This window comes from Culicoides brevitarsis, chromosome 3 (assembly GCF_036172545.1).
Source record: "Culicoides brevitarsis isolate CSIRO-B50_1 chromosome 3, AGI_CSIRO_Cbre_v1, whole genome shotgun sequence".
NCBI classification, from domain to species: Eukaryota; Metazoa; Arthropoda; class Insecta; order Diptera; family Ceratopogonidae; genus Culicoides; species Culicoides brevitarsis.
Window position 1 is genome coordinate 31,325,030 of NC_087087.1, and position 22,910 is coordinate 31,347,939.

Here is a 22,910-nt window from a genome sequence, read left to right on the forward strand (position 1 = left end):
ATATTCATCTTTTTCACTTGAATTCACATGGGACAAACTCTAATGTTTACAGAGCTTTCTATATCTCGTCAGAAGCAAGGAAAAAAAAGAAGAAGAAGAGAAAAAATTATAATAATTCATCAATATATACAAGTTGTATACTTTTCAACAAAGTTTCATCCGATTTAATTTAACGTCTCATCTATCATAGAAACTATTCTCTAAACTAATAATAACTATCATGTCTCTTCTGTACCTCGGTCCTCCGAGACCGAGAACGTATTTTATGTGCTTAAACAAATGTGTTCAATTGCTTTTTTTTCATCACTTTTTATTATTATTATTGGCGATAAACTTCTTAAAGATGACAAGTTTCGTGATTTATTTTATGAGGATTCTTCTCACAGAAAAAAATTATATATAAATAAAAAAAGGAATGACATAAAAAATTGAGAAGCAGCAAAGGAAATCTGTCACTTAACTATTTTCCAATATTTATATAAAAGGCACGAGACAGGAAGAAAAATATGCGAAGAGCTTGGAATTTATTGTATTTCGCATCATTCTCGTCATCGTCACAGAATTTTTATTCCTCATGCATTAGCACTACTACTAACACTAACACGATGCGAATAAAATACAGTTGATTGGAAAAATAAATCGAATAATTCGTGTCGGCAAACATCAAATCGCAGTAAATATCTCTTCTTTGCTCTCGGTTGAAAAATGAAACGACAAGTCCAAATAAATAGAATAAAATTGCATAATTTCGCATATGACAACCACACGATGCAAATATCATTGTGCGTCGATATCAATTGCAGTGACACTCGTTGCATTAATAGTTTCGAGGGAAAACCACGACATCGGTTATCATATAAATTTATCGGAAAATATCAAGTTATGTATACAACAATGAGCCTTTTTTTACGATTGTTTTTCCATAAATTTTAATAATGCTGTTATTATTTTAATATTTATCACCGACGTCGACATCAATTTGAACCACATGATGACATGATTGACTCAACATTTCATTTAATGTGCCACTCGAAGAAAAAAAAAGTGAAAATAGAAATTTCGTTATTACAAGCGGTTCCTTCACTTATCAATATAAAAAATTATTTCAAGTCATAAAACAATTTTAACGATACATTGAATTCGACGAGTTCAATGTCGAGTCGTCGTCGTCGGCGAACAGCCCCAATAATTTACTTTTTTTTCTTTCGTATCAATACATTTGAAGACAGTCGTCGATGTCGTTTGATAAAAAAATGAAGAAATTATGTTGAATTAGCAAAAGTGTCAATTTGAATGTTTTTGTCTTTTGAAGTTTTTGCAATTCGCAAATTTGCTAATTCAATATTTTTACTATGAAAATTTTTAAAAAAGACAATTTTAGTAAAGTTTTTAAATTATTTAATTGTGAATTTATTAAAAGATTAAGTTTTAATTTAATAATATTAAAATATTTTTTAAACTTGATAATTTTGTACTCCTGCTTCATCATTATTCATTACAAACTCATTGTGAGAAGACTTTTGGTAAGAAAATATTTTTTTCCAATAAATAAGGTTATGTTCCATAACATTGTAAGATCAAGAGTAAAAACAATTGAAGAACGGTTAGAGAATAAGAACAAGTCTTAAGAAGCCTCAAGAGTAAAAGTAGAACCGCCAATGGATGTTATGTCAATGACTTAGATAGAAGTCGTTTTAATTGATGAGCCATAGGAACACTACATGAACCTCTCATATTAAACCAACTGTATTAACGAAAAAAGACAAGACAAGAAAAAACTTCTTCTGACTTATAATTTTTCCAATGTCTCAAGAACGAGAATTATTTTTTAATACATATCAAATGTTTTCTGCTTCTTCACTTCTTTCTGCTTATTTTTCAACGAAATTTAATTATTTAAAATTTTTTTTTTATTTTTTTTCTGAAACGTACGAATTATTATCACAAATAAAAATGAGTCAGACAAACAACATAAAAATTCGTGCAAAATTATTTTTACTACCAATTTTTTTTAATTGAATTTATAATTAATTTTTTGAAATTTATTTAAATAAAAATAATTAAATTCAATTCATAACATTTTAAATAAATTTTAAAACTTCATAAAGCAAAGTTTTAGACTAAAAGCTTTAATTTCTATTAAGTCAATATCGAACTTTAATTTGAATATCGCTTGAATTAGCAAAACCAAAAACAGAGTGTACAATTTCAGACTGTACCATGAAAAAAAAACAGCCCAGCATTTTTTATTGTTTTCCTCTTAATTTTTATGTTAAAAGGGAGAGGGAAACAAAAATCTTCTTTCAACAACTTTTATTGTTGAACATTTTCTTTTGCTTCTTCAAAGATATTCCGGTCCTTTTTTTATTTTTTTTTAAATTTTGTGCGCTTTATCCTCCATAAACCAACAATAAACAAGTGATATATTAAAGTTTTACTGTGTTTTTTTTTGTTGTGTTCTGCACGAAGAAAAATAACAATTTTATCGCATTTCGTACAAAGGTTTTAATAAATCCGTACAAAAGAGTTGGTTGGAGCGAGCGTAGTTAATGTAAATGAAAAATGTTTTTGTGCTGTTATGGTGCCAATGGTCTTGATACTTTTTTTCTTTCGGACAAGACAAAACTTGTTTCTTTTCGTTGTCGAAATACGAGAAGAGAAGAGAAAGAGTGTCATTTGATTCGCATTAGGAAGGACCTTTTCGGGTCGTCAGGATCAAATGATGTCCCCAAAAATCCGGATTGAAGATGGATGGATGAAAAACTGGTAATTTAACGAAAACGTGCTCATGCTAGAAATGAACGTGTTATCCTCTCCGTTAGTTTATTGTTATTTTGTTGTTGATTGTATATGGAGCTGCGTCGTCGTACGTTGAACAAACAACATATAAAATACAATATTAAATTTTTGTCATAAACATTACCAGCAACGCAACCAAACAATGGAGCAAAAAGGAGCGTAGTAACAAGAAAACTGTTTCCATTATTTTGATGATTTATTCTGGGCATTTATTTGCTTTTGATAACACAAACGCACGAGCTTAACTAACATTCAACAGACCACAGATTTTCCTGTTTTTATACTTTTTCTCTCTTTTTCTCTATTCAGACTTGTTTCACTTGACACGTGTTTGTTACGTCGTCGTCGTCACTTTGTTTCCGACAATCACGCAAAATAGACAAAAAACTGACTGACCGACAACCACTAACTAACGGATAGCCAGCGTCAAACAAATATTTGTTTTTTTAGCACATAAAATGTTGCATGATGAGAACAAAGGGAAGCTAATTAGAGATTCATATAACTGAAAGCTACTGTCCTTCAAGTGCACAACGAAAAAGGCTGCAATGTAAAATAAAACTGAAAATAAATGAGACGTGTGTGTGGAACGTATTTTATTATATTTTCATAAATATATATTGTGTCTTCATTATAGTCAGTTTACTCGTACTTTATGAAAATAAATGAAATGTCGACGACCATGAATGAAGAGACGGAATGACTTTAAATAAAAGTCTGCTACGGAATATTTGCACGAGTGAACAACGAGAAGAACAACAAATATTTGTAAGACACATAATCGAATTTAATCAAGCGGATGTGTAGTAAAATATTTGATATGAACAGCAATGATACACATGAGCAGTAAATATATATATATATATATTTTTTTTTTTAAATCGACGTGAAATTTTTAAAACCGCATTTTATGAGCTTAACAATTTAGTTTTCATAATTTTTATTTTTTTTTTAAATTAAAATTTTCATAATTTTGGGATAATTTAGTAAAAATTTTCAAGTTTTAACAATTTTGTACTCCTCAAGATATTCCAAATATTCGCTTTCTATTTCCAAATATTCTATTAAAAAATTTTCTTTTTTTTTCAAGTTATTTCACATTTTAGAATTCCTCATTACACAATTTCTTACTCCTCACGATTCTAAAAAATTTATATTGACATTTTTACAGGTCTCGTAACCTTCTCAACTAAAATTTTTTAAACTTTACAGAATTTCTGAATTTTATTACTTTTTAATACTTCTTTCTTCACAATTTAGAACTCCTCAAAATATTTAAACTGAGTTCAAAATTTTATCCTTTTTTATAAATTCGAAACTTTTTAATTCTAAACATTCAATTTTCAAATTTTTCTTCTTTGTTTGAAGTATTTTACATTTTAGTACTTCTCACTGCACATTTTGTTACTCCTCATGATTCGATTAATTATAAAATTCAATATTTTTCATACAAAAATTAAAAATTTTTACATTTTCAAGAAATTCTAAAGTAATTTTTTTTAAACTTTTCAGAATTTATGAAATTTTTCACTTTTTAATACTCCTCACTTCACAATTTTGTACTCCTCATGTTCCTTGGATGTTTGAAATTCGTTCTAAAAATGTTTATTTTTTTTTTATAAAATAGGATAAAGAAAAAAAAAATTTCATAAGAACAGACAGACATCAAAAGCCATTTTGGAGCTTTTTAACCACGCATTAACCCTCAAAAAAAAATGAAATATGATATATTGATGTTGATATTTTTATTTCATTACACTAACGTGAAATAAAAACGTTATTTTCTCGTTGTCTTTTGCTTCCTCATCACATCCCATGTTGCAAGGATCATTTCAAGACAATTCTCACGAAAAGAAAAACGGCATCAAATTACATGGGTGCCATTATCTGCCGAAAAACGACCATAGTAAGAGCAAAATTGTTCTGTTTGTGAAAGGACTTCTTTTCTTTTGCTCTATTTTATCGCCTTACGAAACAATAGATTGGCTAACATTTTCTCAGTCCATTGTTTCGGCATCGATCCGAATCCACAAAACAACAGGTTGAAGGTGTGAGTGATCAATATATTAATCTCAATATTTCATCTTTATTTGTCTGGATGGTCGGAAACGAATCTCCTCTTTTTTGATTTTTTTTTTGTATCTTACGGAAATTCAGAAAAAAATGAACAAACAAACAACGAAGCGTGCCTGATCCACATAACAAAACTCGACGAATCGATGGATGAAGCTGTCAGTGAAGATAAATCGATAAAAGTTAAGCAAACATTATTCTCTTTTGTTTACACCAACAATGCCTAACAAAGGAATCGATTTTGAAACGTTGGAGCAATTTTTGCTGAAAATACTTTAAAATTTACGAAAAAAAATAAATTTAAGTTAAATTGGTTCGTCTTAAAATTTTAATACCATTTTAAGATGGAAAAGAGGGTGTTAGTGAGGGAGAAGATAAAACCAGAGTGAGACAGCGACGAGTACGATGGATGTCAGGAAAAAAAGAAATAAATCACTGTGATACCTTATCACGTTACACTTTCTTTTCCATTTCCATTTTTTGGATTCGTTAATTCAACTGTCTGGCAAAAATTATTCATTTTTGCCACGTTTCAATTTTTTTGAGTACATCAGGAATTTTTTAAGTCTGTCTTTTAATTTAAAAGTGAAAAAAAATATTTACCTAATTAAAAATAAAAAAAAAAGTTTTTTGACAGGTAGAAACGATTTTCAAGTAAAAATAAATATAGACAAATTAATAATATTGAGAAATTTTTTTTTTAAATTTTGAAGCTTAAAATAAAAAAAAAATTTTTTTCAACTAGGAATAATTTTTTTTAAATTTTTTGGAATTAATAATTTATATGTTTTTAAAAATTTTTAATAAATTTAAATTATATTTTTAATAAATTTAAAAAAAAAATTAAATTAAATTTCTAATAAATTTTAATTAAATTTTTAATAAAGTTAAATAAATTTTTATTTAATTTTTAATAAATTTTAATTAATATTTTAATTAAATTTTTTTATAAATTTTTAATTAATTTTATTTTTTTTAAATTTTAAATAAATTTTATTTAAATTTTTTTTTTTAATAAATTTTTAATTTTTTTTTTTTAAGTTTTTAAATTGATGATGAATGCGTTCAAGTAATTTCTTTCTTTTTTAAGAAAAATTTTCAAAAATTTTGTTTTTCTCATTCTCTCTCATCCCATAATTTTCTTATCATCATCGTCAACATCAAACTAAGCTTCATCTATCTTTCCCGCCAAAAAAAAATATTTTTCAGATTTGAAAAGCAAAAAATTTTGTTCGATAGCAAAAATTGCATTTCATACTAAACACATTCCAATCTCGAGAGTTGTCATGAAATATGAAGTCTCATTATAATTATGAACACGAAAAAAAAATAATTAGATTTCGTGTCTAATTGATGTCGACGAGTATTTTCTTTTTTTTTTTTCACGCAACAAAAATTGACAAAAAAATACCAGGCGTCCTCACATGTCATTTTTTTGTGTGATTTGATTGAAATTTATCGATGCCTCTTCAATAAGTGGTAATAATTCTGGTAGCAAAAGAATGAAGATTTATGACCATTTTATTATTTGTCTCACTTATGTCAGCTACAATAAAAAAAAGATAATAATAATAACGTCAAGTGCCATCAGATAAAAATAATCATAATAATTATGATTTTTTTTGTGATTCCACGTTTTTTCCATGAATAATGAATATTGCTTGCCAAAATAGGTATAACAACAACAAAAAATGTATGAAATAAAATTTATTAAAAGGAAAGGGTAATAAAGCGTTTTCGCGGAGGAAATATAGCATTACCAACAAAGGAGATTATCGTCGCTCGCATACAACTCGGATAAAAAGTGGAAAATTTTTTTCGACATTCATTCAACTTTTTTTTTCTGTATTTCGGAACGACGACACAAGAAAATATTTACTTTATGTTTATGCAAGTCATGTTTAATGTGATTATATGTTTGAGTGATTTATGCTTTTTTTGCCGCCAATTTTTTTTCTTTTTTTTTTTGTTCATAAAACGTAAACAACACACGTAACAATAAAAGGGAATTTCGACATGGATTTTGTGTGGTCTACTAGCGTCAATTTTACTTCGCCAGAATTAACAGAAATTTATAGCTTTAAAAATGCTTTAAAAGCAACAGACAAAATCATTAATCAAAAATTTCCTTCCTGTTTCTCGTTCGCTCAGGGAAGAAGTGAAAATTCTTTCAATTGAATTTTGAACGATCCAATAGAAAGACAATATAATAAATTTTATACTCGACACAAAATATTCTCAATTGTTGCACTCGAAATATCCACTCGAAACATTTGCATACAAATGACAAACAATACAGCTGCTGGCGAGTTAGCAGACTGTGTGTGTACATGATGCTTCGAGATGAATATGATGAAATGTTGGAAATTTATTCAGATGAAAGAACACACATTTTCAGTCACATGTGAATTTGTTTGGCAGGAGTGGAGTGAGAGGATTTTTTTTTGTTGGAAAGGGGCTCAGTTTTTTCGAGGAATTGTCTTGACTCGAGGAAAAGTAAATAATCCCTTAAGTCAATGTTCGATGATGTGAGTTATTTTTTCAGGTATAAGCTATCGATAACACAGTTCAACAAATTTTTTCAAAAAATTTTTAACAATTTTGAAACCTATTGGAGTTGATAGAGGACTAAAAAATATTTGATACGTATTTTTTTGTTTGGCTATAGCAGGTCAAATTATTTTTTTATAATTTTTTAAAAATTTTTAAAGAGAGTTATTTTGCTCCTCATTTCGATTTTGGTCAAAGTTTTCAATTTTTTGATTATAATGTGCTTATTTATGCTTTTAAAAATTATTTAAGTCATTTTTGATAATTTTTCAAAAGGAATTCAAAGCTTTTCAAAAAACGTATATTTTAATTTTTATTATTTACTTAATTAATTTTAACAATTTTCAGCTTTTCTCTAAATCTCAGTAATTTATTTTCTAAAAGTGCCGGAAATGACTCAAATAATTATTAGAAACACAAACAAGCACAATCCAATCAAAAAATTTGAAAAATTTGACAAAAATCGAGATGACACGAGGAGCAAAATAAACCTTTTTTAAAATTTTCAAAAATTCATAAAAAAATAATTTGACCTGCTACAGCCAAACAAAAAAATACGTATCGAATATTTTTTAGTCCTCTATCAACTCCAATAGGTTTCAGAATTGTTGAAAATTTTTTGAAAAAAATTGTTGGACCGTGTAATATTTACTTGTTGACTTGGTCCATCCTTACTCAAGACTTTATCTTAGCAAAAGTTTATTGAAGTACACTCGCAGTTTCACATCCAGCAGATTTGTATCTCGCAGCATTGATTCTACATTGGATCGGTTGTCTCTCAGAATAATTGAGCGCAATGCACGGTTACAGAGTATTCGCAGCTTTTTCAGTGTCTCGTCAGTTGCAAGGAATAAAATGCTACTGCAATAGTCAATATGTGATAAAAGTAAGGTCTTGTAAAGTAGGAGCTTTGTGTCTTTATCAAGTTTATTCTTCATCCTGCCTATGAAGTACGATTTCTTGGCTACTTTCTTCATCACTTCTTCTAAATATTTGATCTCTCTTACGAATTGGTATCTTTGTCCATTTAATTCAATATCATTCCATTCATAATCGTGATCCATTATTTTTGTCTTTTCTACATTAAGTTTCAATTTGCATCTATTTAAGTCTCTTTAGGCTCTTGGAAGTTTTTTCATTGATTTCTTCTTCTTCGACATCGATGATCTATGAAGCTTAGGTTAGCTCCAGATGGTTAAAAATTATTATTATTCATTATTTTTAATTAAATTTTAATTACTTACCCAGGCAACATTGATCTCCTTCTCCAAGTCCCATCAAAAAATTTTACTTTTGACAGAAATCTAATTCCATTAAAATCCTCCATTTCCACACCTGCTTCTGTAAAAAGTCTAAAATGATAATAATAATTGAAAACTTAATCGAAAATTACATTATTGGACAGTTTCCCCTTGAAGGTAAAAATTTTCTCATAACTTTTTAAACTTGACTACATTTCAATTTTATTTTGATTGAGAACTTGTCCAACTTGATGACTTCTTTTCCACAAACTTTTCCAACTGTTGCGAATGGGTATGAAGGATGCATTTTACCTCAGGTAGATTATTTGCATCCGAAAAACAAATCGATAAGTTTCCAACCATAGGAAAACTATTAACTTGAAAAGTTTTTCAATATCTACTTACTTTACAACTTTTGACTTGTTTTTCTTCTTCTTCTTCCTCCTGGGTTTCCACATGTTATGACAGTATCTCTTCGACTTCTATTGTAAAATGCTCAACAATTCGATATCATCGTTAAATGACGAATGAACAACAATTTGTGGCTTTGCAAATTGCCCGTGGTAAATTTTGTGTAAAACTTTTTGACAAGCTTATGCAATTCAACTTGCAGTCGTGCATTAATTGAGTTATGGAAAAGTTTTTCGAACATGTCTCTGTTTTTTTTTGCTGGTTTTGAAATAAAGTCGATATTGCACTCTTAATTATTTCCTTAAATGATAGATTGAAATTTTTTTTTGCAGTGTCATGTGTCTGCCATGGTAGTGACTTCGAATTCGGTAAGTTTCGAATCTCCAAAGATCCTAAAGTTATTCAAAGTCGAAACTAACTTTTTTTTTAAATTCCCCACAGAGTTGTACATCATGTAGTAACGGAAGTAGTCGTCGCAAAAGCAAGTGTTGCCAACACCATCATCACATGTATCATCGAAAGAGTTATCAGTACTATCCGCGACGTAGACCGGCTGTGCGTCAACCGAAACGTTGTACATTCGCCATGCCACTCACATCGACGGCAGTTGCTGTCGCCTCATCCACCGTTTCCGATAATGAAAATAGCAGTAGTAATGTCGTAGCTACCATGCATCATCCATCATCTCATGTAACGTGTCACAGGGAAAGCTCAAATAGCAGTAATGCATCCTCGATTCGTATTATTGAGTAAGTTAGGCATAGCGAAATGTCATCCGATAATGAAAATTAATTTTTGGCATGGATGAACGGATTTTTTTTGGAAAGTTAGGTTTTGGGTTTGTTGGAAAAATTTTGATAGTTAAAAATTATTTAATTTAATTTAATTTTAAATTTTGTTTTTAATTCAAGGATTTAATTAAGATTGGTAATTTCAACTTTTTTTTAAATTTTAAGTTAAATTAAAAAAATTAAATTGTGAAAATTCAAATTTTAATTCACATACCTAATGCATATTTTAAATTTTTAGCCCAATGCAAATTTTCATTTAATTTTTTTTTTTCATATAAAAATTGTGAATTTATCCCAATGCATATTTCGTAATTTCGCCATATTTGAAATTTTAATGAATAATTTTTATTCCAATTTATTTTCAATTTTGACCCATTGCACATTTTGATGACTTAGCCCATTTTTATTTTAAATTTTTATCCCAATGCATATTTTTAAGTTTCGTCATGTTTAAAATTTCATTTTCTTAAATAATTTTCATTCCAGTTATTTTTTTATAAATTTTGACCCAATACACATTTTCCAATTTTCCATAAAAAAAAATGTTTTTCTTATGTAAAAAAAGTTAAAAATTCGCATTGGGCTAAAAATTTAAAATATTAATTTCATCCTAATGCACATTTCTAAATTTCTATAAATTTTTAAATAATTAACTTTCGTTTAGAAATTTTTCACATTTTAAATTTTGCCCAATGCACAATTCAGAAATTTTAACCACGTGACTACAAATGTAACGATTTTTGTTTCAAAAAGATAATTTTTTTAACTGTCAAAATTCTTCCACAGATTCAAAAAGAAAATAGATTTATACTAAAATGTAAAAAAAAACTGGATGAATTCTCTATATAAATGTTACAAAAAAAAGATTTTTAACGTTAGACTTAAGTAGTTAACTAAATAAATGGAAAAAAGTTTATTCCCTCAACTTTTTTATATAAAAAAAATTCAAATAAAAAATACTCAATTTCTGTTATTATTAAGCTCTCTCCAATAACACTTGAAATGTGATACTTATTGAATTATTTACCGTTATAATTAATTAAAATGCTCAATATTGTGTTAATTACCTCGCTCAAGAGGTCCGTCAGTCGTCTCTCCATAGAACATAAGCAAGCATTCTCGTTAGCAGTATTTGTTTCGGTGATACTATAATTAACAAACAAAATTGTTCATTATTATAAATTTTCTTTCGTTGAAACAGAAGGAGAAAAAACAAGCAAAAGTACTACAAATAAATTATTATTATTGTTGATAATTGAATTTTTTCCTGTTTTTTTATTCATTTCCTTCTTGTTCAAAGTTTTACCTTTTTTTTCCTGTGGTTAAAGTCATTCTTTGTCAGGGTAATATTTAAAGAAGAGAAAAAAGGTAACTTTTTCCGTTATAATTTCACTTCTTCTCAGGAAATTACCGGATCAGAGAATTATTTTATTTTAATAAACAGGTAAGTCTAGCATTTAATGAATCCAATTAGTAATTGTGCAGTGTCAAAAGAGAAAAAGAGACTCGAGTTTTGCAGACAAATAAACATCAATTATAAATTAAATTTTGTGTAACAAATTTAATTTCGTGGTGCATGTATTTATTTTTACTCCGTAATTATTTGCTCATTTTTTGATACATTTGTAGAAGGCATGAAAATGGGAAAAGCAAGAGAGAAGAGGAAAGTTTTTCGTAATTTTTTTTTTAAACGGTAATTCAATTAGAAGTTGGGTGAAAGAAAGATTATTTGTGTGCAAAAAGTTTTATAGCGCGCGCAAAAAGTTTCTTTCGTGGCGTGATCTTTTTTTCCTCTTCTTGGTTTTTTTCTGATAATTTTTAAAAGAAAAGACTTTTTATAAGAAAATTATGATACGTATCATTAAATATTTATTTAGGGATAGAAAAGTTATTGGTTTGCATTTTTTTAAATTTAATTTCAATTGATTTTTTTGAAATTATTTAAAAATTCGTTAATTAGTTAAATTAGTTGAAATTGAAACAATTTTTTTTATTTCTTTGCAGTTTTATTTTTTTATTCAATTCAATTTATTATTATTTAATTTAATTTGATTTTTATTGAGAAATAATCGAAAATTCGTATTGTGGAACGAGTTGAAAATGGAACAAAAATTATTTTTTGATTTCTTTACAGATTTTTTATTTTTTTATTTAATTAATTTTTTTAATTTAAATTGATTTTTATTGCGAAATAATCAAAAATTCGTATTGTGGAATGAGTTGAAAATGGAACAAAAATTTTTTTTAATTTCTTTGCAATTTTTTTATTTATTTTTATTTTTATTCGATTCAAATATTGAAAAAATCTAATAACTTTTTCGAAATTTATTTTAATATTATTTTTTTTTAGTTTCATAAATTTTATTGAAATTTTCATTCCATTTTCACCTTGTTTCATTTTAAAAATTTTATTTCAGTTGAAAAAAGATTTTGAGCAAATTTCATGTATTTAATTTGAGTTTTTGCTCGTTAAATATTTTCAAAAATGGAATTTGACAAATTTAGGAGTTTTTGATCAATTAGAAATTTTGATTAATTTTATATTTAATTTATTTTTAATTTTTTTAGAATTTCAAAAAATTCACTTCATGAATTTTCAAAAAAAAAAATCGTAAAATTCTTAAAAAATTTTTTTTCCTCATCAGTAACTTAAAATTTCAAGACAATTTTATTTTTGATCAATTTTCAATTCCACATCCTTGCATTTTTACACTCTCAACTTCGATACCTTTCAAAGGATATCCCATTTTAATGCATTCTTCATATCTAAAAGAAACATAATTTTTAATTTTCAGGAAAATATTTGAAAAAAAAACTCACTTGATCTCATAAAAAGTAGTATATCCCGCTTTCGTTGCTGCCTTTTGTGTTCCTCCAGATGTAAACATCGTCGTCGTATACGGAACTCCAATCGCTTCCAACATCGGTCTTCTCCCTTTCAAAAATTCCGTTGCAATTCCTCGATATCTGTACTTTCTTTGCACTCCCATCCCGTATCCAAGTAAAAACGAATCAATCCCGAATTTCTCATACATGTCAAATTGTTGCAATAACCACAAATAAAGCTCAATCGTGAAATGAAAGGCTTTTCCTCGGTACTTGTGATCTCGCAATTCGTCACTTTTCGACAAAACTCCCGTCATATTCACACCAACTAATTCGTCGTCTTTGAAGCAACCAACAACAATTCCTTGCTGCATCGCCATTCGCCATAATTCAACATATTCGTTCACGGAATCCGGTTCGTCTTTGAGCTTCATGATACGAGCCAGAGGTTCATCGGGAATGTAGTGTTCGATCATGAGTTCGCATGCTTCTGAAAATCGTAAAGGCGGTAAGTCACGAATTTCGTAAGAAACGGAAGTTCCATCCAAATCAGGAGCCGTGAAAGTGTGCCAGATTTGCGGAAATGGTAGATTTGAGGGACGACGCCAGTTGGATGACCAAATTTTACTTGACATGATGAATGATTTTTTATAACTGAGGTAAAATAATTATTTTATCGCGATATTTATATGAAAAAAATTATAAATAAATTTGCTTTAGATAAGATTGTTTAACAGTAAAGAAGATCAATGAACGTAACCGAGATTAGAATTAAAGTAAAAATCGTAAGTTTCGCATAAATCTTTACTTTTTATTTAATTTTTATAAAAAACTAAATTCAAAAAGAAAATTTTTTGAAAAAAAAATGAAAAACTTTTAAAAAATATGTTTCGATTCTAACAAAATAAAATTTAATTTTTTTGAATATTTAAGAAATAAAAAAATAAATTTATTTAAAATAATTTGATAAATGAAATAATAAAGTTGAATGCAAATTTTAATTATTTTGCAAAACTATGAAAAAATTTAAACTTATAAATTCTGAAAAAAAAACTCAAAAAATGTCAAAATCAAAACAAATTATTCATAAAAAAATTAAATTTTTAAATCGAATTTTAAAATGAAATTTTTAGAGAAAAATAGATAAAAATTTAGAATAAAAAAATAATTAAATTTAATTAATTAATAAATATGTTTAGAAAAAAAACTAAAAAAAAATTCGACAGAAAATTTTGAATCACAAAAATTCTTTAAATTTGAAAAAATTAAATTGAATTTATAAAATTAAAAATATAATTCAAAAGAATTAACGTTAAAAAATTTATATTAAAAAAAATATTATAAATATTAAAAAATCATTTATCAAAAAAAAATTAATTATGAAAAACAAAATAATTTTTTTCTAAAAATAAAAATAAAATTTTGACAATAAAAACTCTAAAAAAATTCAAAACTAAATTTTAAATTTGCAAAATTAAACCTTTTTGTATATTTTCTAAAATTAATTTATTTAATTTTAAATTGATTCAAAACTTAAAATTAAATTTTCATTCAATTTCATTTAATAAATTAATTTAATTTTTTAATTTAAAATATTTAATTATAATTATAATTTTTAATTTAATTTTATTTTGTTAGAAATAAAAATTTTTAAATTAATGAAGTTAATAAATATTAAAAATTATAAATAAAATTTATAAAATAAAAAATCAATTTTCGTATAAAAGTGTGAATTTTGTAAAAAAAAATTATAAAAAATTAGGACATATTTTTTTTAATTAATCAAAATAAAATATTAAAGGAAAAAATATAAAATTAAACAATTTTCTTAAAATAATCAAAAATAAATAAAGAGCAAAAATAAATTACAAAGAAAATTAAATATTTTTATTTTCATAAAATTCTCGCTTTTAAAGTGTCAAATTTCAAAACAAAAACTTTTCTCTGAAAATCATTAAAATTTATTTCACACTTGAAAATACCGCTAGACACTAAATTAATATCTTAATACAATTAACTACTTCTGTGTCGCGTCAACACCTCTCTCTCTCTCTCTCTTTTCACGTTGATGAATAATTTCCATTACTTTGTGCTTTGTGCTGCCTTTAATCTAATTCGTGCCCCCGGACTGTACGTACAAATATTTTTGTTGCAATCAGCACAGCACGACGAATTCGAAGCGGGAGGAGGATTATCGCCGGCAGTCAATTGTTGTTCGGCAAACCATTCATATCATCTCCATATCTTGCAAGTGTTGTCTTTCGAACATGTCACGATCGCATCGCCAATATAACTAAATTGACACGAAAACACTTCCGCCTCATGTCCCGCCAAAACTTGCGTGCAAATTCCCGTTTTAGCGTTCCACAAACGCGCAGTTTTATCAGCGGAAGCTGTTAGAAGCAAAGCTCCCGATGGACTGAACATCACTTTGGAGACTTCATCGATGTGTCCCGCCATAATTGCGAGTAATTCGTAATTTGACTTCAAATCCCAAACTTTTGCCGTGCAATCACTGCTTGCGGTAGCTAAACGATTCCCTGGATAGTCAAAAGCCACGTCAAGAACCTCATCTTTGTGCCCAATTAGTGCGTAAGAGTAATTAATATTCCGCAAATCCCAAATTCTCGCCGTTTTATCCAAAGATCCCGTTGCCACATTGCTACACGTGAAATTCCAGATGCAATTACTCAGTTCCGCTTCGTGTCCCCGTAGCGTCAAAGCTGGTTCTTTGGCTCGCAAATCCCACACAATCGCTGTTTCGTCAAAACTTCCGGTCAACAGCAACGTTCCCGTTTTGTCAAATCGCGCGGAAATGACTTCAGCTCCGTGTTCCTTCAGTAAATGCGTTTCTTGACTCGTTTCGGCGTGAAAAACCCGCGCTGTGCCATCCATCGAACAACTGGCGACGAGATCTCCTGTTCCCGGACTAAATTCTGCGCCAATAACTTCCGCCGTGTGCCCGTACAAAGTTGCCAGCATCGTGCCCGGAATTGTCCAAATTTTGCTCGTTTTGTCAAAACTTCCGGTTATGATGCGATCACACTTTGGATAATTAAATCCAACGGAAAAAACGACATTTTCATGACCACGGAGGACACTTACTTCATTCCCAGTTTCGACATTCCAAACGCAACATGTCCGATCGTAACTTCCGGTGATGCAATGTTGCCCCTGTTTGTCGAAACTGATGTTCGTGAGGGGCAGGATGTGTGTCAAGAGAGTCTTGTAGAGGTAGAATTTGTTCTTAATTGGCTCTTTTTGGCGATCTTGGAGTTTTTTTAAGGCATCAAGGACTTGTACATGTACGGATTTTGTCAGTAATGGCTCCGAAGCTTCGATTTTCAAGGCGAGATCTTCTAAATCTGTAAAGGCATTCAGCTCGATGAGGTCAATCATTTTTGTTTCTTCGGATTGGCCTTTTGTGTAGCATAAACCGATGCCTGAAAATAAAAGAGAAAATAATTTTTGGGAAATTTTTGGAGAAAATTTACTTACCAGGAGGATAATAACGCAAATAAAGCTTTTGGAGTTTCATGATGAAGCAAAATCAACTGAAAATTTGTGAAAAACCACCTGTTTCGTGTTTGGTCGATAATTTTTGATAACGGTAAGAATTCATTATTTGAGGCGTATGGAAATGAGAAATGTACAGTTTGACAGAAGTATTTGGTTAATGGCGTCGTTCATATCGAAATTTTTATTTTTTAATTTTTAAGGCTATCTTAATTTTGTGATTTTCTTCCATTCATTTTTTTTCCATTTTTATTTTTTTGGCAGTTGTGAGTTAAAAAATGATTAAAAATGATAAATTAAAGCCCTCTGACAAATTTTTATCCATTTGGAGCAAAATTTGACAAAAATTGCTTTGACACAGTTTTTGACATAGTTTTTGACACAGTTTTTTTCTTGATTTAGTTTTCAAAACAAAACTATGTCAAAGGAAAAAAATTATTTTCAGTTTCAATTTTGCTTTGACACAGTTTTTGACATAGTTTTTGACACAGTTTTTTTCTTGATTTGGTTTTCAAAACAAAACTATGTCAAAGGACAAAAATTGCTTTGACACAGTTAACACAGTTTTTTTCTTGATTTTTTCAAAACAAAACTATGTCAGAGGAATTTATTTTTTCCTCTAAAAAAATGATTCAAAATGATAAATTAGCGCCCTCTGACAAATTTTTATCCATTTGGAGCAAGATTTGACAAAAATTGCTTTGAAAACAGTTTTTTTCTTGATTTATTTTCAAAACAAAACTATGTCTTTTTTTTCAGTTTCAATTTTTTGGCAGTTTTGAGTTATAAAATGATTAAAAATGATAAATTAAAGCCATTTGGAGCAAGAGTTGACAAAAATTGCTTTGACACAGTTTTTGACACAGTTTTTTTCTTGATTTAGTTTTCAAAACAAAACTATGTCAAAGGAAAAAATTTTTTTCAGTTTCAATTTTTTGGCAGTTTTGAGTTAAAAAATGATTAAAAATGATAAATTAGAGCCCTCTGACAAATTTTTATCCATTTGGAGCAAGATTTGACAAAAATTGCTTTGACACAGTTTTTGACATAGTTTTTGACACAGTTTTTTTTCTTGATTTAGTTTTCAAAACAAAACTATGTCAAAGGAAAAAAATTTTTTCAGTTTCAATTTTTTGGCAGTTTTGAGTTAAAAAATGATTAAAAATGATAAATTAGAGCCCTCTGACAAATTTTTATCCATTTGGAGCAAGATTTGACAAAAATTGCTTTGACACAGTTTTTGACATAGTTTTTGACACAGTTTTTTTTTTTTTTTCAGTTTAAATTTTTTGGCAGTTTTGAGTTAAAAAATGATAAATTAAAGCCCTCTGACAAATTTTTATCCATTTGGAGCTTGATTTAGTTTTCAAAACAAAACTATGTCAAAGGAAAAAATTTTTTTCAGTTTCAATTTTTTGGCAGTTTTGAGTTAAAAAATGATTAAAAATGATAAATTAGAGCCCTCTGACAAATTTTTATCCATTTGGAGCAAGATTTGACAAAAATTGCTTTGACACAGTTTTTGACATAGTTTTTGACACAGTTTTTTTCTTGATTTAGTTTTCAAAACAAAACTATGTCAAAGGAAAAAATTTTTTCAGTTTCAATTTTTTGGCAGTTTTGAGTTAAAAAATGATTAAAAATGATAAATTAGAGCCCTCTGACAAATTTTTATCCATTTGGAGCAAGATTTGATAAAAATTGCTTTGACACAGTTTTTGATTTAGTTTTCTTGATTTAGTTTTCCAAAACTATGTCAAAAATTTTTTTTCAAATTTTTTGGCAGTATTTGACAAGTAAAGACATGAAACAAAATCAAAACTTGTAACGCCCTGTGACAATTTTCATAAACACAGACGAATGAATTAGTTCTTTTTTTCTTTGTGTCTTTTTTTTTTTCAAGTTTTGAGTTATAAAATGATTAAAAATGATAAATTAGAGCCAAATTCTTCACTTTCTCCTTGATTTTATCGCTCAGAATCATGAACGAAATCAAAAACAAGATCAAAAATGTCAAAGAATTTTCAAAGGAAAAAATTAGTTTCAATTTTTTGGCAGTTTTGAGCAAAATTGAAAAATGGCCCTTGATTTTTCAGTTAAAAAATGATTAAAACAAAACTATGAAAAATTTTTTTCTGTTTCAGCCCTCTGATAAATTTTTATCCATTTTGGATTATTATTTAAGAAATTCCAAAAAACATCCGATATTTGCCTAAAAATTCAAATAGTATTTGACAAGTAAAGACATGAAATAAAACCAAAACTTGTAACGCCCTGTGACAATTTTCATAAACACAGACGAATGAATTAGTTCTGTGTCTTTTTCAACCAAATTCTTCACTTTCTCCTTGATTTTATCGCTCAGAATCATGGACGAAATCAAAAACAAGATCAAAAATGTCATGAACAAACCGATCTTGACGGTAAGTCCTCCGAAAAACCCGTAAATAATAAAAAACAGCTTTTACCTTGCAATATTTTTCTTTTGCAGAAACAAGTCAAAGTACCAGAAATGGGATTTTCGGAGTATTTTATTCAACATACGTCGCTTGTGAGTATTTTTAAAGTTAAAAAATCGAGTTTTAGATAAATTTCAAGATTTTTTGTAGGTACCTGAGACTTACAGCAGCACAAAAAAGAAAGTCTGTGATGCGGATGACAGTTTAGATGGCAGCGATCCGTCATTAGCGAAGCACAAACTGCCCGACGAGGAGATTCTGGAGTCAATTGAGGCAGTTTATTACGAAGAAGACACGGAAGCTGGCTTGTATGAGCTCAAGAGGCTCACAGAGGACGGGAATGAATTCAACCTTGAGACTATCGATCGTAACATGAAAGTTCTGAGGCAGCAGCAAAAAGTGATATCAAAAAAAGTCTTGCAGCTGATTTTGGATCAAAGGACTGCTTGCACCTCAGAATTCCAAGATATCGACGAGACGCAGAAAAAACTGCAGGAAAGTGTTTGGACGTGTCAAAAAGCTCGTTCTTACTTGAATTACGCGAAACAGCAGCTCACGACAAGTAGTTTGGAGATCCTTGCGGCATACAGAAAACGTGAAATTATCCTAAATTTGCTGCAAACCCTGCGAACGTTGAAACAAATCAAGATGGCGGATCAGACATTCCAGCAACTCATTTCGCGAGGCGAATATTCCGCCGCCATCAAGTGCCTTCTCGACACGAAATCGCAAACGGAGAAGTACAAGCAGTACCATTGCATCGAATCGTTCACGCAAAAAATCCAAGACACCCTAATCATGACAGAAGTGCAACTCGACGAAGTACTTAACAGCTTAACGAGCGAATTTGACGCCAAAAAATACACAAAATTGCAAGAAGCTTTCATGTTGCTCGGCAAGGCGCCCATTGCCATGGATCAGCTTCACATGAACTTCATTTCGTCGATTCATTCGACAGCGTTTTCCGTACTTAAGGGATATATTGCAACAACTCCGGGCTCTGCGAGCTCTCCCGGGACGCCGCAACATAAACTCCTGTTCGAGCAATTGTGCGAAAATATTCCTGCCGAACGTTACATCGATTGTCTCATTAATCTCTGTAAAAGTTTTTGGAAAATTCTCGTGTGTTATCATCAAATTGTGTTATGGCATCAACATAATCCACTGACAGCAGTGCACGAAGTTGCCGAAACGGAAATTTCGCATGACGAGTATGTGCATCAAAAACTCAAAAAAGGTCAATTTCGGATATGGAACGATATTCAGGCGAAAATTTGTTTGTACATTAACAGTAGTCGGTTGCATCAGCTGAAATATGAGCATTTTATACAAGCGTTGTCTATTATGCAACGGTAAGTTACGTTTTGGAGCTAAAATAATAATCGAAAATGTTTTAAAATTTTTTTAAAGTACTAAAAATTTCATTTTGAGAAGTAAAATTTCATTTCAAGACCTAAAAATTTTATTTCAAGATCTAAAAGTTTCATTTCAAGGTCTAAAAATTTTATTTCAAGATCTAAAGATTATATTTCAAGATCTAAAAATTTTATTTCAAGATCTAAAAGTTTCATTTCAAGATCTAAAAATTTATTTCAAGATCTAAAAATTTCATTTCAAGATCTAAAAGTTTCATTTCAAGATCTAAAAGTTTCATTTCAAGATCTAAAAGTTTCATTTCAAGATCTAAAAGTTTCATTTCAAGATCTAAAAATTTTATTTCAAGATCTAAAAGTTTCAATTTCAAGATCTAAAAGTTTTATTTCAAGATCTAAAAATTTAATTTCAAGATCTAAAAATTTTATTTCAAGATCTAAAAGTTTATATTTCAAGATCTAAAAATTTTATTTCAAGATCTAAAAATTTTATTTCAAGATCTAAAAGTTTCATTTCAAGGTCTAAAAATTTAATTTCAAGATCTAAAAGTTTCATTTCAAGATCAAAAAGTTTAATTTCAAGATCTAAAAGTTTAATTTCAAGATCTAAAAATTTCATTTCAAGATCTAAAAATTTTATTTCAAGATATAAAAATTTCATTTCAAGATCTAAAAATTTCATTTCAAGATCTAAAAATTTTATTTCAAGAAAAATTTTATTTCAAGATCTAAAAGTTTCATTTCAAGATCTAAAAATTTCATTTCAAAATTTCTCAAATTACCTTTCTAACCTAATTTTCCTTTTAATTTCAGCCTCAAAAAAGTTGGTTTAGAATTCTGTGACGAGCCATCCGAGAAACTGATGGAAACAATTCGTACCCAAAGTGTCGAATTCTTCCAACGCTATCACCGAAGTTGCCTCGAGGAGATTGCCCTCTTCGTCGATCACGAAGCATGGGTTCAAATCACATCCTTCGTCAGCGTAACTCAATTACAAGAATATAAAACTGTCAAAAGAGCTCTTCAACGATACAAAACGAACAACGTAAAGGACGAAAATCGAATCTTACCACTTTTGACGAATGGAAACGGAAATGGAAATAACAACAACAACAAACTCAGTGATAATGACTCCGTTTCTGTGCACGATGCGGATGAACAGAGCTCGATTTATGGCTCGTGTGGCTATTTTCTGCGATTCAGTGAGAAAAGTTCACCTTTTGATGGAGGTTTCGACGAAGCAATGTTAGAAGAGGACATTTTAGCGGGAATTGCGGATGAAAGTAGCTGTTATTATTCGGAGGACAGTGATGATTGTGGCGATGTAAGTGACGAAAAGAATGGAAACGAGTCGCAATTGATTATTAATAACACTTCTTTGACGGTACTTCGATGCATTGGCAGATATCTCCAAATGTGTCGATTACTCTACTCAATTTCGCCCCAAATTGTTCTTTGCATGACTGAACTAATTGATTATTTTATGTGTGCTGTACATGAAATGTTCACAAAAGATCTTAACGTACCCGGAGAGAATCTCTATTCACCCTTGTTAGCGAAGAATCTCAACAGAATCCTCGACGAAATTATTCCAAAAGTCAAAAAATGGCCTCCGAGCTTTGGTATGATCGAACATGACATCGTGGATCCCGAAACAGTTTATGGTTTGGCAAAAAGAGCGATCGCTGTTGAAAGTTGCATTTGTTTACTCGAACAATTCCAACAACTTCGAGGATATTTGGATCACTTAATGGCAGCTGCAGCTTCCGATGAACGTCAAACCTTGGATGAATACTTCACGAATGCCGAAAAATACGCTCGAGACTTGAGAAAACCAGTTTACATGTGTTCCATGGCGCGCGTTGTCGATCTTCAAGCAGTCCTACAAGCAATGTCAAAGGTCAAATGGGACATCAACCAAATCAGTTCCGTGCACAGTTCGTACATCGACACAATTCATCGTGCTGTTCAAACTTTCGCGATGCGTTTGGAGCAAATTACGACAATGGCGCCGCTTCCACGCGAAGCTTTATGGGACTCGTTGGCGCATATTTTGACCCATACACTCGTCGAAGGTTTCTCAAATGCCAAAAAATGCTCGACTGGAGGACGTGCTCTCATGCAACTCGATTTCACGCATTTCTTATCGCTGTTTGACTTGATTTCCGGCAAAAAATTTCCTGAACACACGGCGTTCGTGGAACAATATGTGAAAGCATATTACCTACCAAAAGACCTTCTCGAAGAATTTATCGCGACTCAAACGAATTACTCGTCGAAGCAAATGACGGGACTCATAAATTGCGCATGTAGCAATGACAAAAAGACACGACAAAAGTTGCTGGCAATGATCGAAAAAGACAACAAAAATGGAAGCAAAGAAAATATTTTAACGTAGTCGAAGACAGTATTAGTTTCCCTTCCAAACGAATTTTTTGACTAACATACTAATCTCGAAATGTAATCTCATTCCCTTTACTTAAAAAAAAAACAAAATTTCCCTTGTACCTTAATTATACATATTCACCTAATCTCAATTATTGTTTGAAATTATTAATTTTATCCTTAGGTTTAAATTGAAGATTTTTTTTTTTTTGTTATAAATTTAGGAAAAGCGAAGAGATCCTTAATATATGATGTTAACATTTAAATGAATAATAAACAAAATGGCAGAAATAAATAATTATAAAACGAAATTCAGGCCTTTTTCTCTCAAAATCATGAAAAAATACGTTCAATTGGTAGATTTTTGATGAGCGCTTGTCTCACAGTTAATACTGTGAAACCTAAAATCCGAAGGCAATATTCGAAAAATGCATCATTGTGGTCTCCAAGAGTCTTATTTAAATTATTTTCACCCGTAAGGCCCGG

General features: G+C 29.4%; 3 protein-coding genes across 3 annotated transcripts; 1 reads left to right on the plus strand and 2 right to left on the minus strand.

Annotated features, from left to right (window-relative positions):
• Positions 1-12,543: 12,543 nt before the first annotated feature.
• LOC134835507 (uncharacterized) lies at positions 12,544-13,326 on the minus strand. Its single transcript, XM_063850386.1, has 2 exons — positions 12,686-13,326; positions 12,544-12,631 (listed from the first exon to the last, which is right to left on the minus strand). The coding sequence occupies exons 1-2, from the start codon at positions 13,324-13,326 to the stop codon at positions 12,544-12,546; spliced, it is 729 nt and encodes a 242-aa protein (XP_063706456.1).
• Positions 13,327-14,923: 1,597 nt separating this feature from the next.
• LOC134835670 (dynein assembly factor with WD repeat domains 1) lies at positions 14,924-16,229 on the minus strand. The gene is made up of 2 exons (XM_063850589.1): positions 16,190-16,229; positions 14,924-16,134 (listed from the first exon to the last, which is right to left on the minus strand). The coding sequence occupies exons 1-2, from the start codon at positions 16,227-16,229 to the stop codon at positions 14,924-14,926; spliced, it is 1,251 nt and encodes a 416-aa protein (XP_063706659.1).
• Positions 16,230-18,516: 2,287 nt separating this feature from the next.
• On the plus strand, positions 18,517-22,704 carry LOC134834115 (syndetin). Its single transcript, XM_063848666.1, has 4 exons — positions 18,517-18,630; positions 18,699-18,758; positions 18,817-20,018; positions 20,853-22,704. Exons 1-4 carry the CDS (start codon positions 18,577-18,579, stop codon positions 22,435-22,437), a joined length of 2,901 nt encoding a protein of 966 aa, XP_063704736.1. The 5' UTR covers positions 18,517-18,576; the 3' UTR covers positions 22,438-22,704.
• The last annotated feature ends 206 nt before the right edge of the window (positions 22,705-22,910 follow it).

Excerpts from the sequence above, each read along its gene's own strand:
- LOC134835507 (XM_063850386.1), bottom strand. The coding sequence starts at position 13,326 with ATGTCAAGTAAAATTTGGTCATCCAACTGGCGTCGTCCCTCAAATCTA. Across the intron at positions 12,632-12,685 it reads ACTACTTTTTATGAGATCAA|ATATGAAGAATGCATTAAAA; the intron begins GTGAGTTTTTTT and ends TGTTTCTTTTAG.
- LOC134835670 (XM_063850589.1), bottom strand. The coding sequence starts at position 16,229 with ATGAAACTCCAAAAGCTTTATTTGCGTTATTATCCTCCTG. Across the intron at positions 16,135-16,189 it reads TTTGCGTTATTATCCTCCTG|GCATCGGTTTATGCTACACA; the intron begins GTAAGTAAATTT and ends TTTTATTTTCAG.
- LOC134834115 (XM_063848666.1), top strand. The coding sequence starts at position 18,577 with ATGGACGAAATCAAAAACAAGATCAAAAATGTCATGAACAAACCGATC. Across the intron at positions 18,631-18,698 it reads TGAACAAACCGATCTTGACG|AAACAAGTCAAAGTACCAGA; the intron begins GTAAGTCCTCCG and ends TTTCTTTTGCAG. Across the intron at positions 18,759-18,816 it reads TTATTCAACATACGTCGCTT|GTACCTGAGACTTACAGCAG; the intron begins GTGAGTATTTTT and ends GATTTTTTGTAG.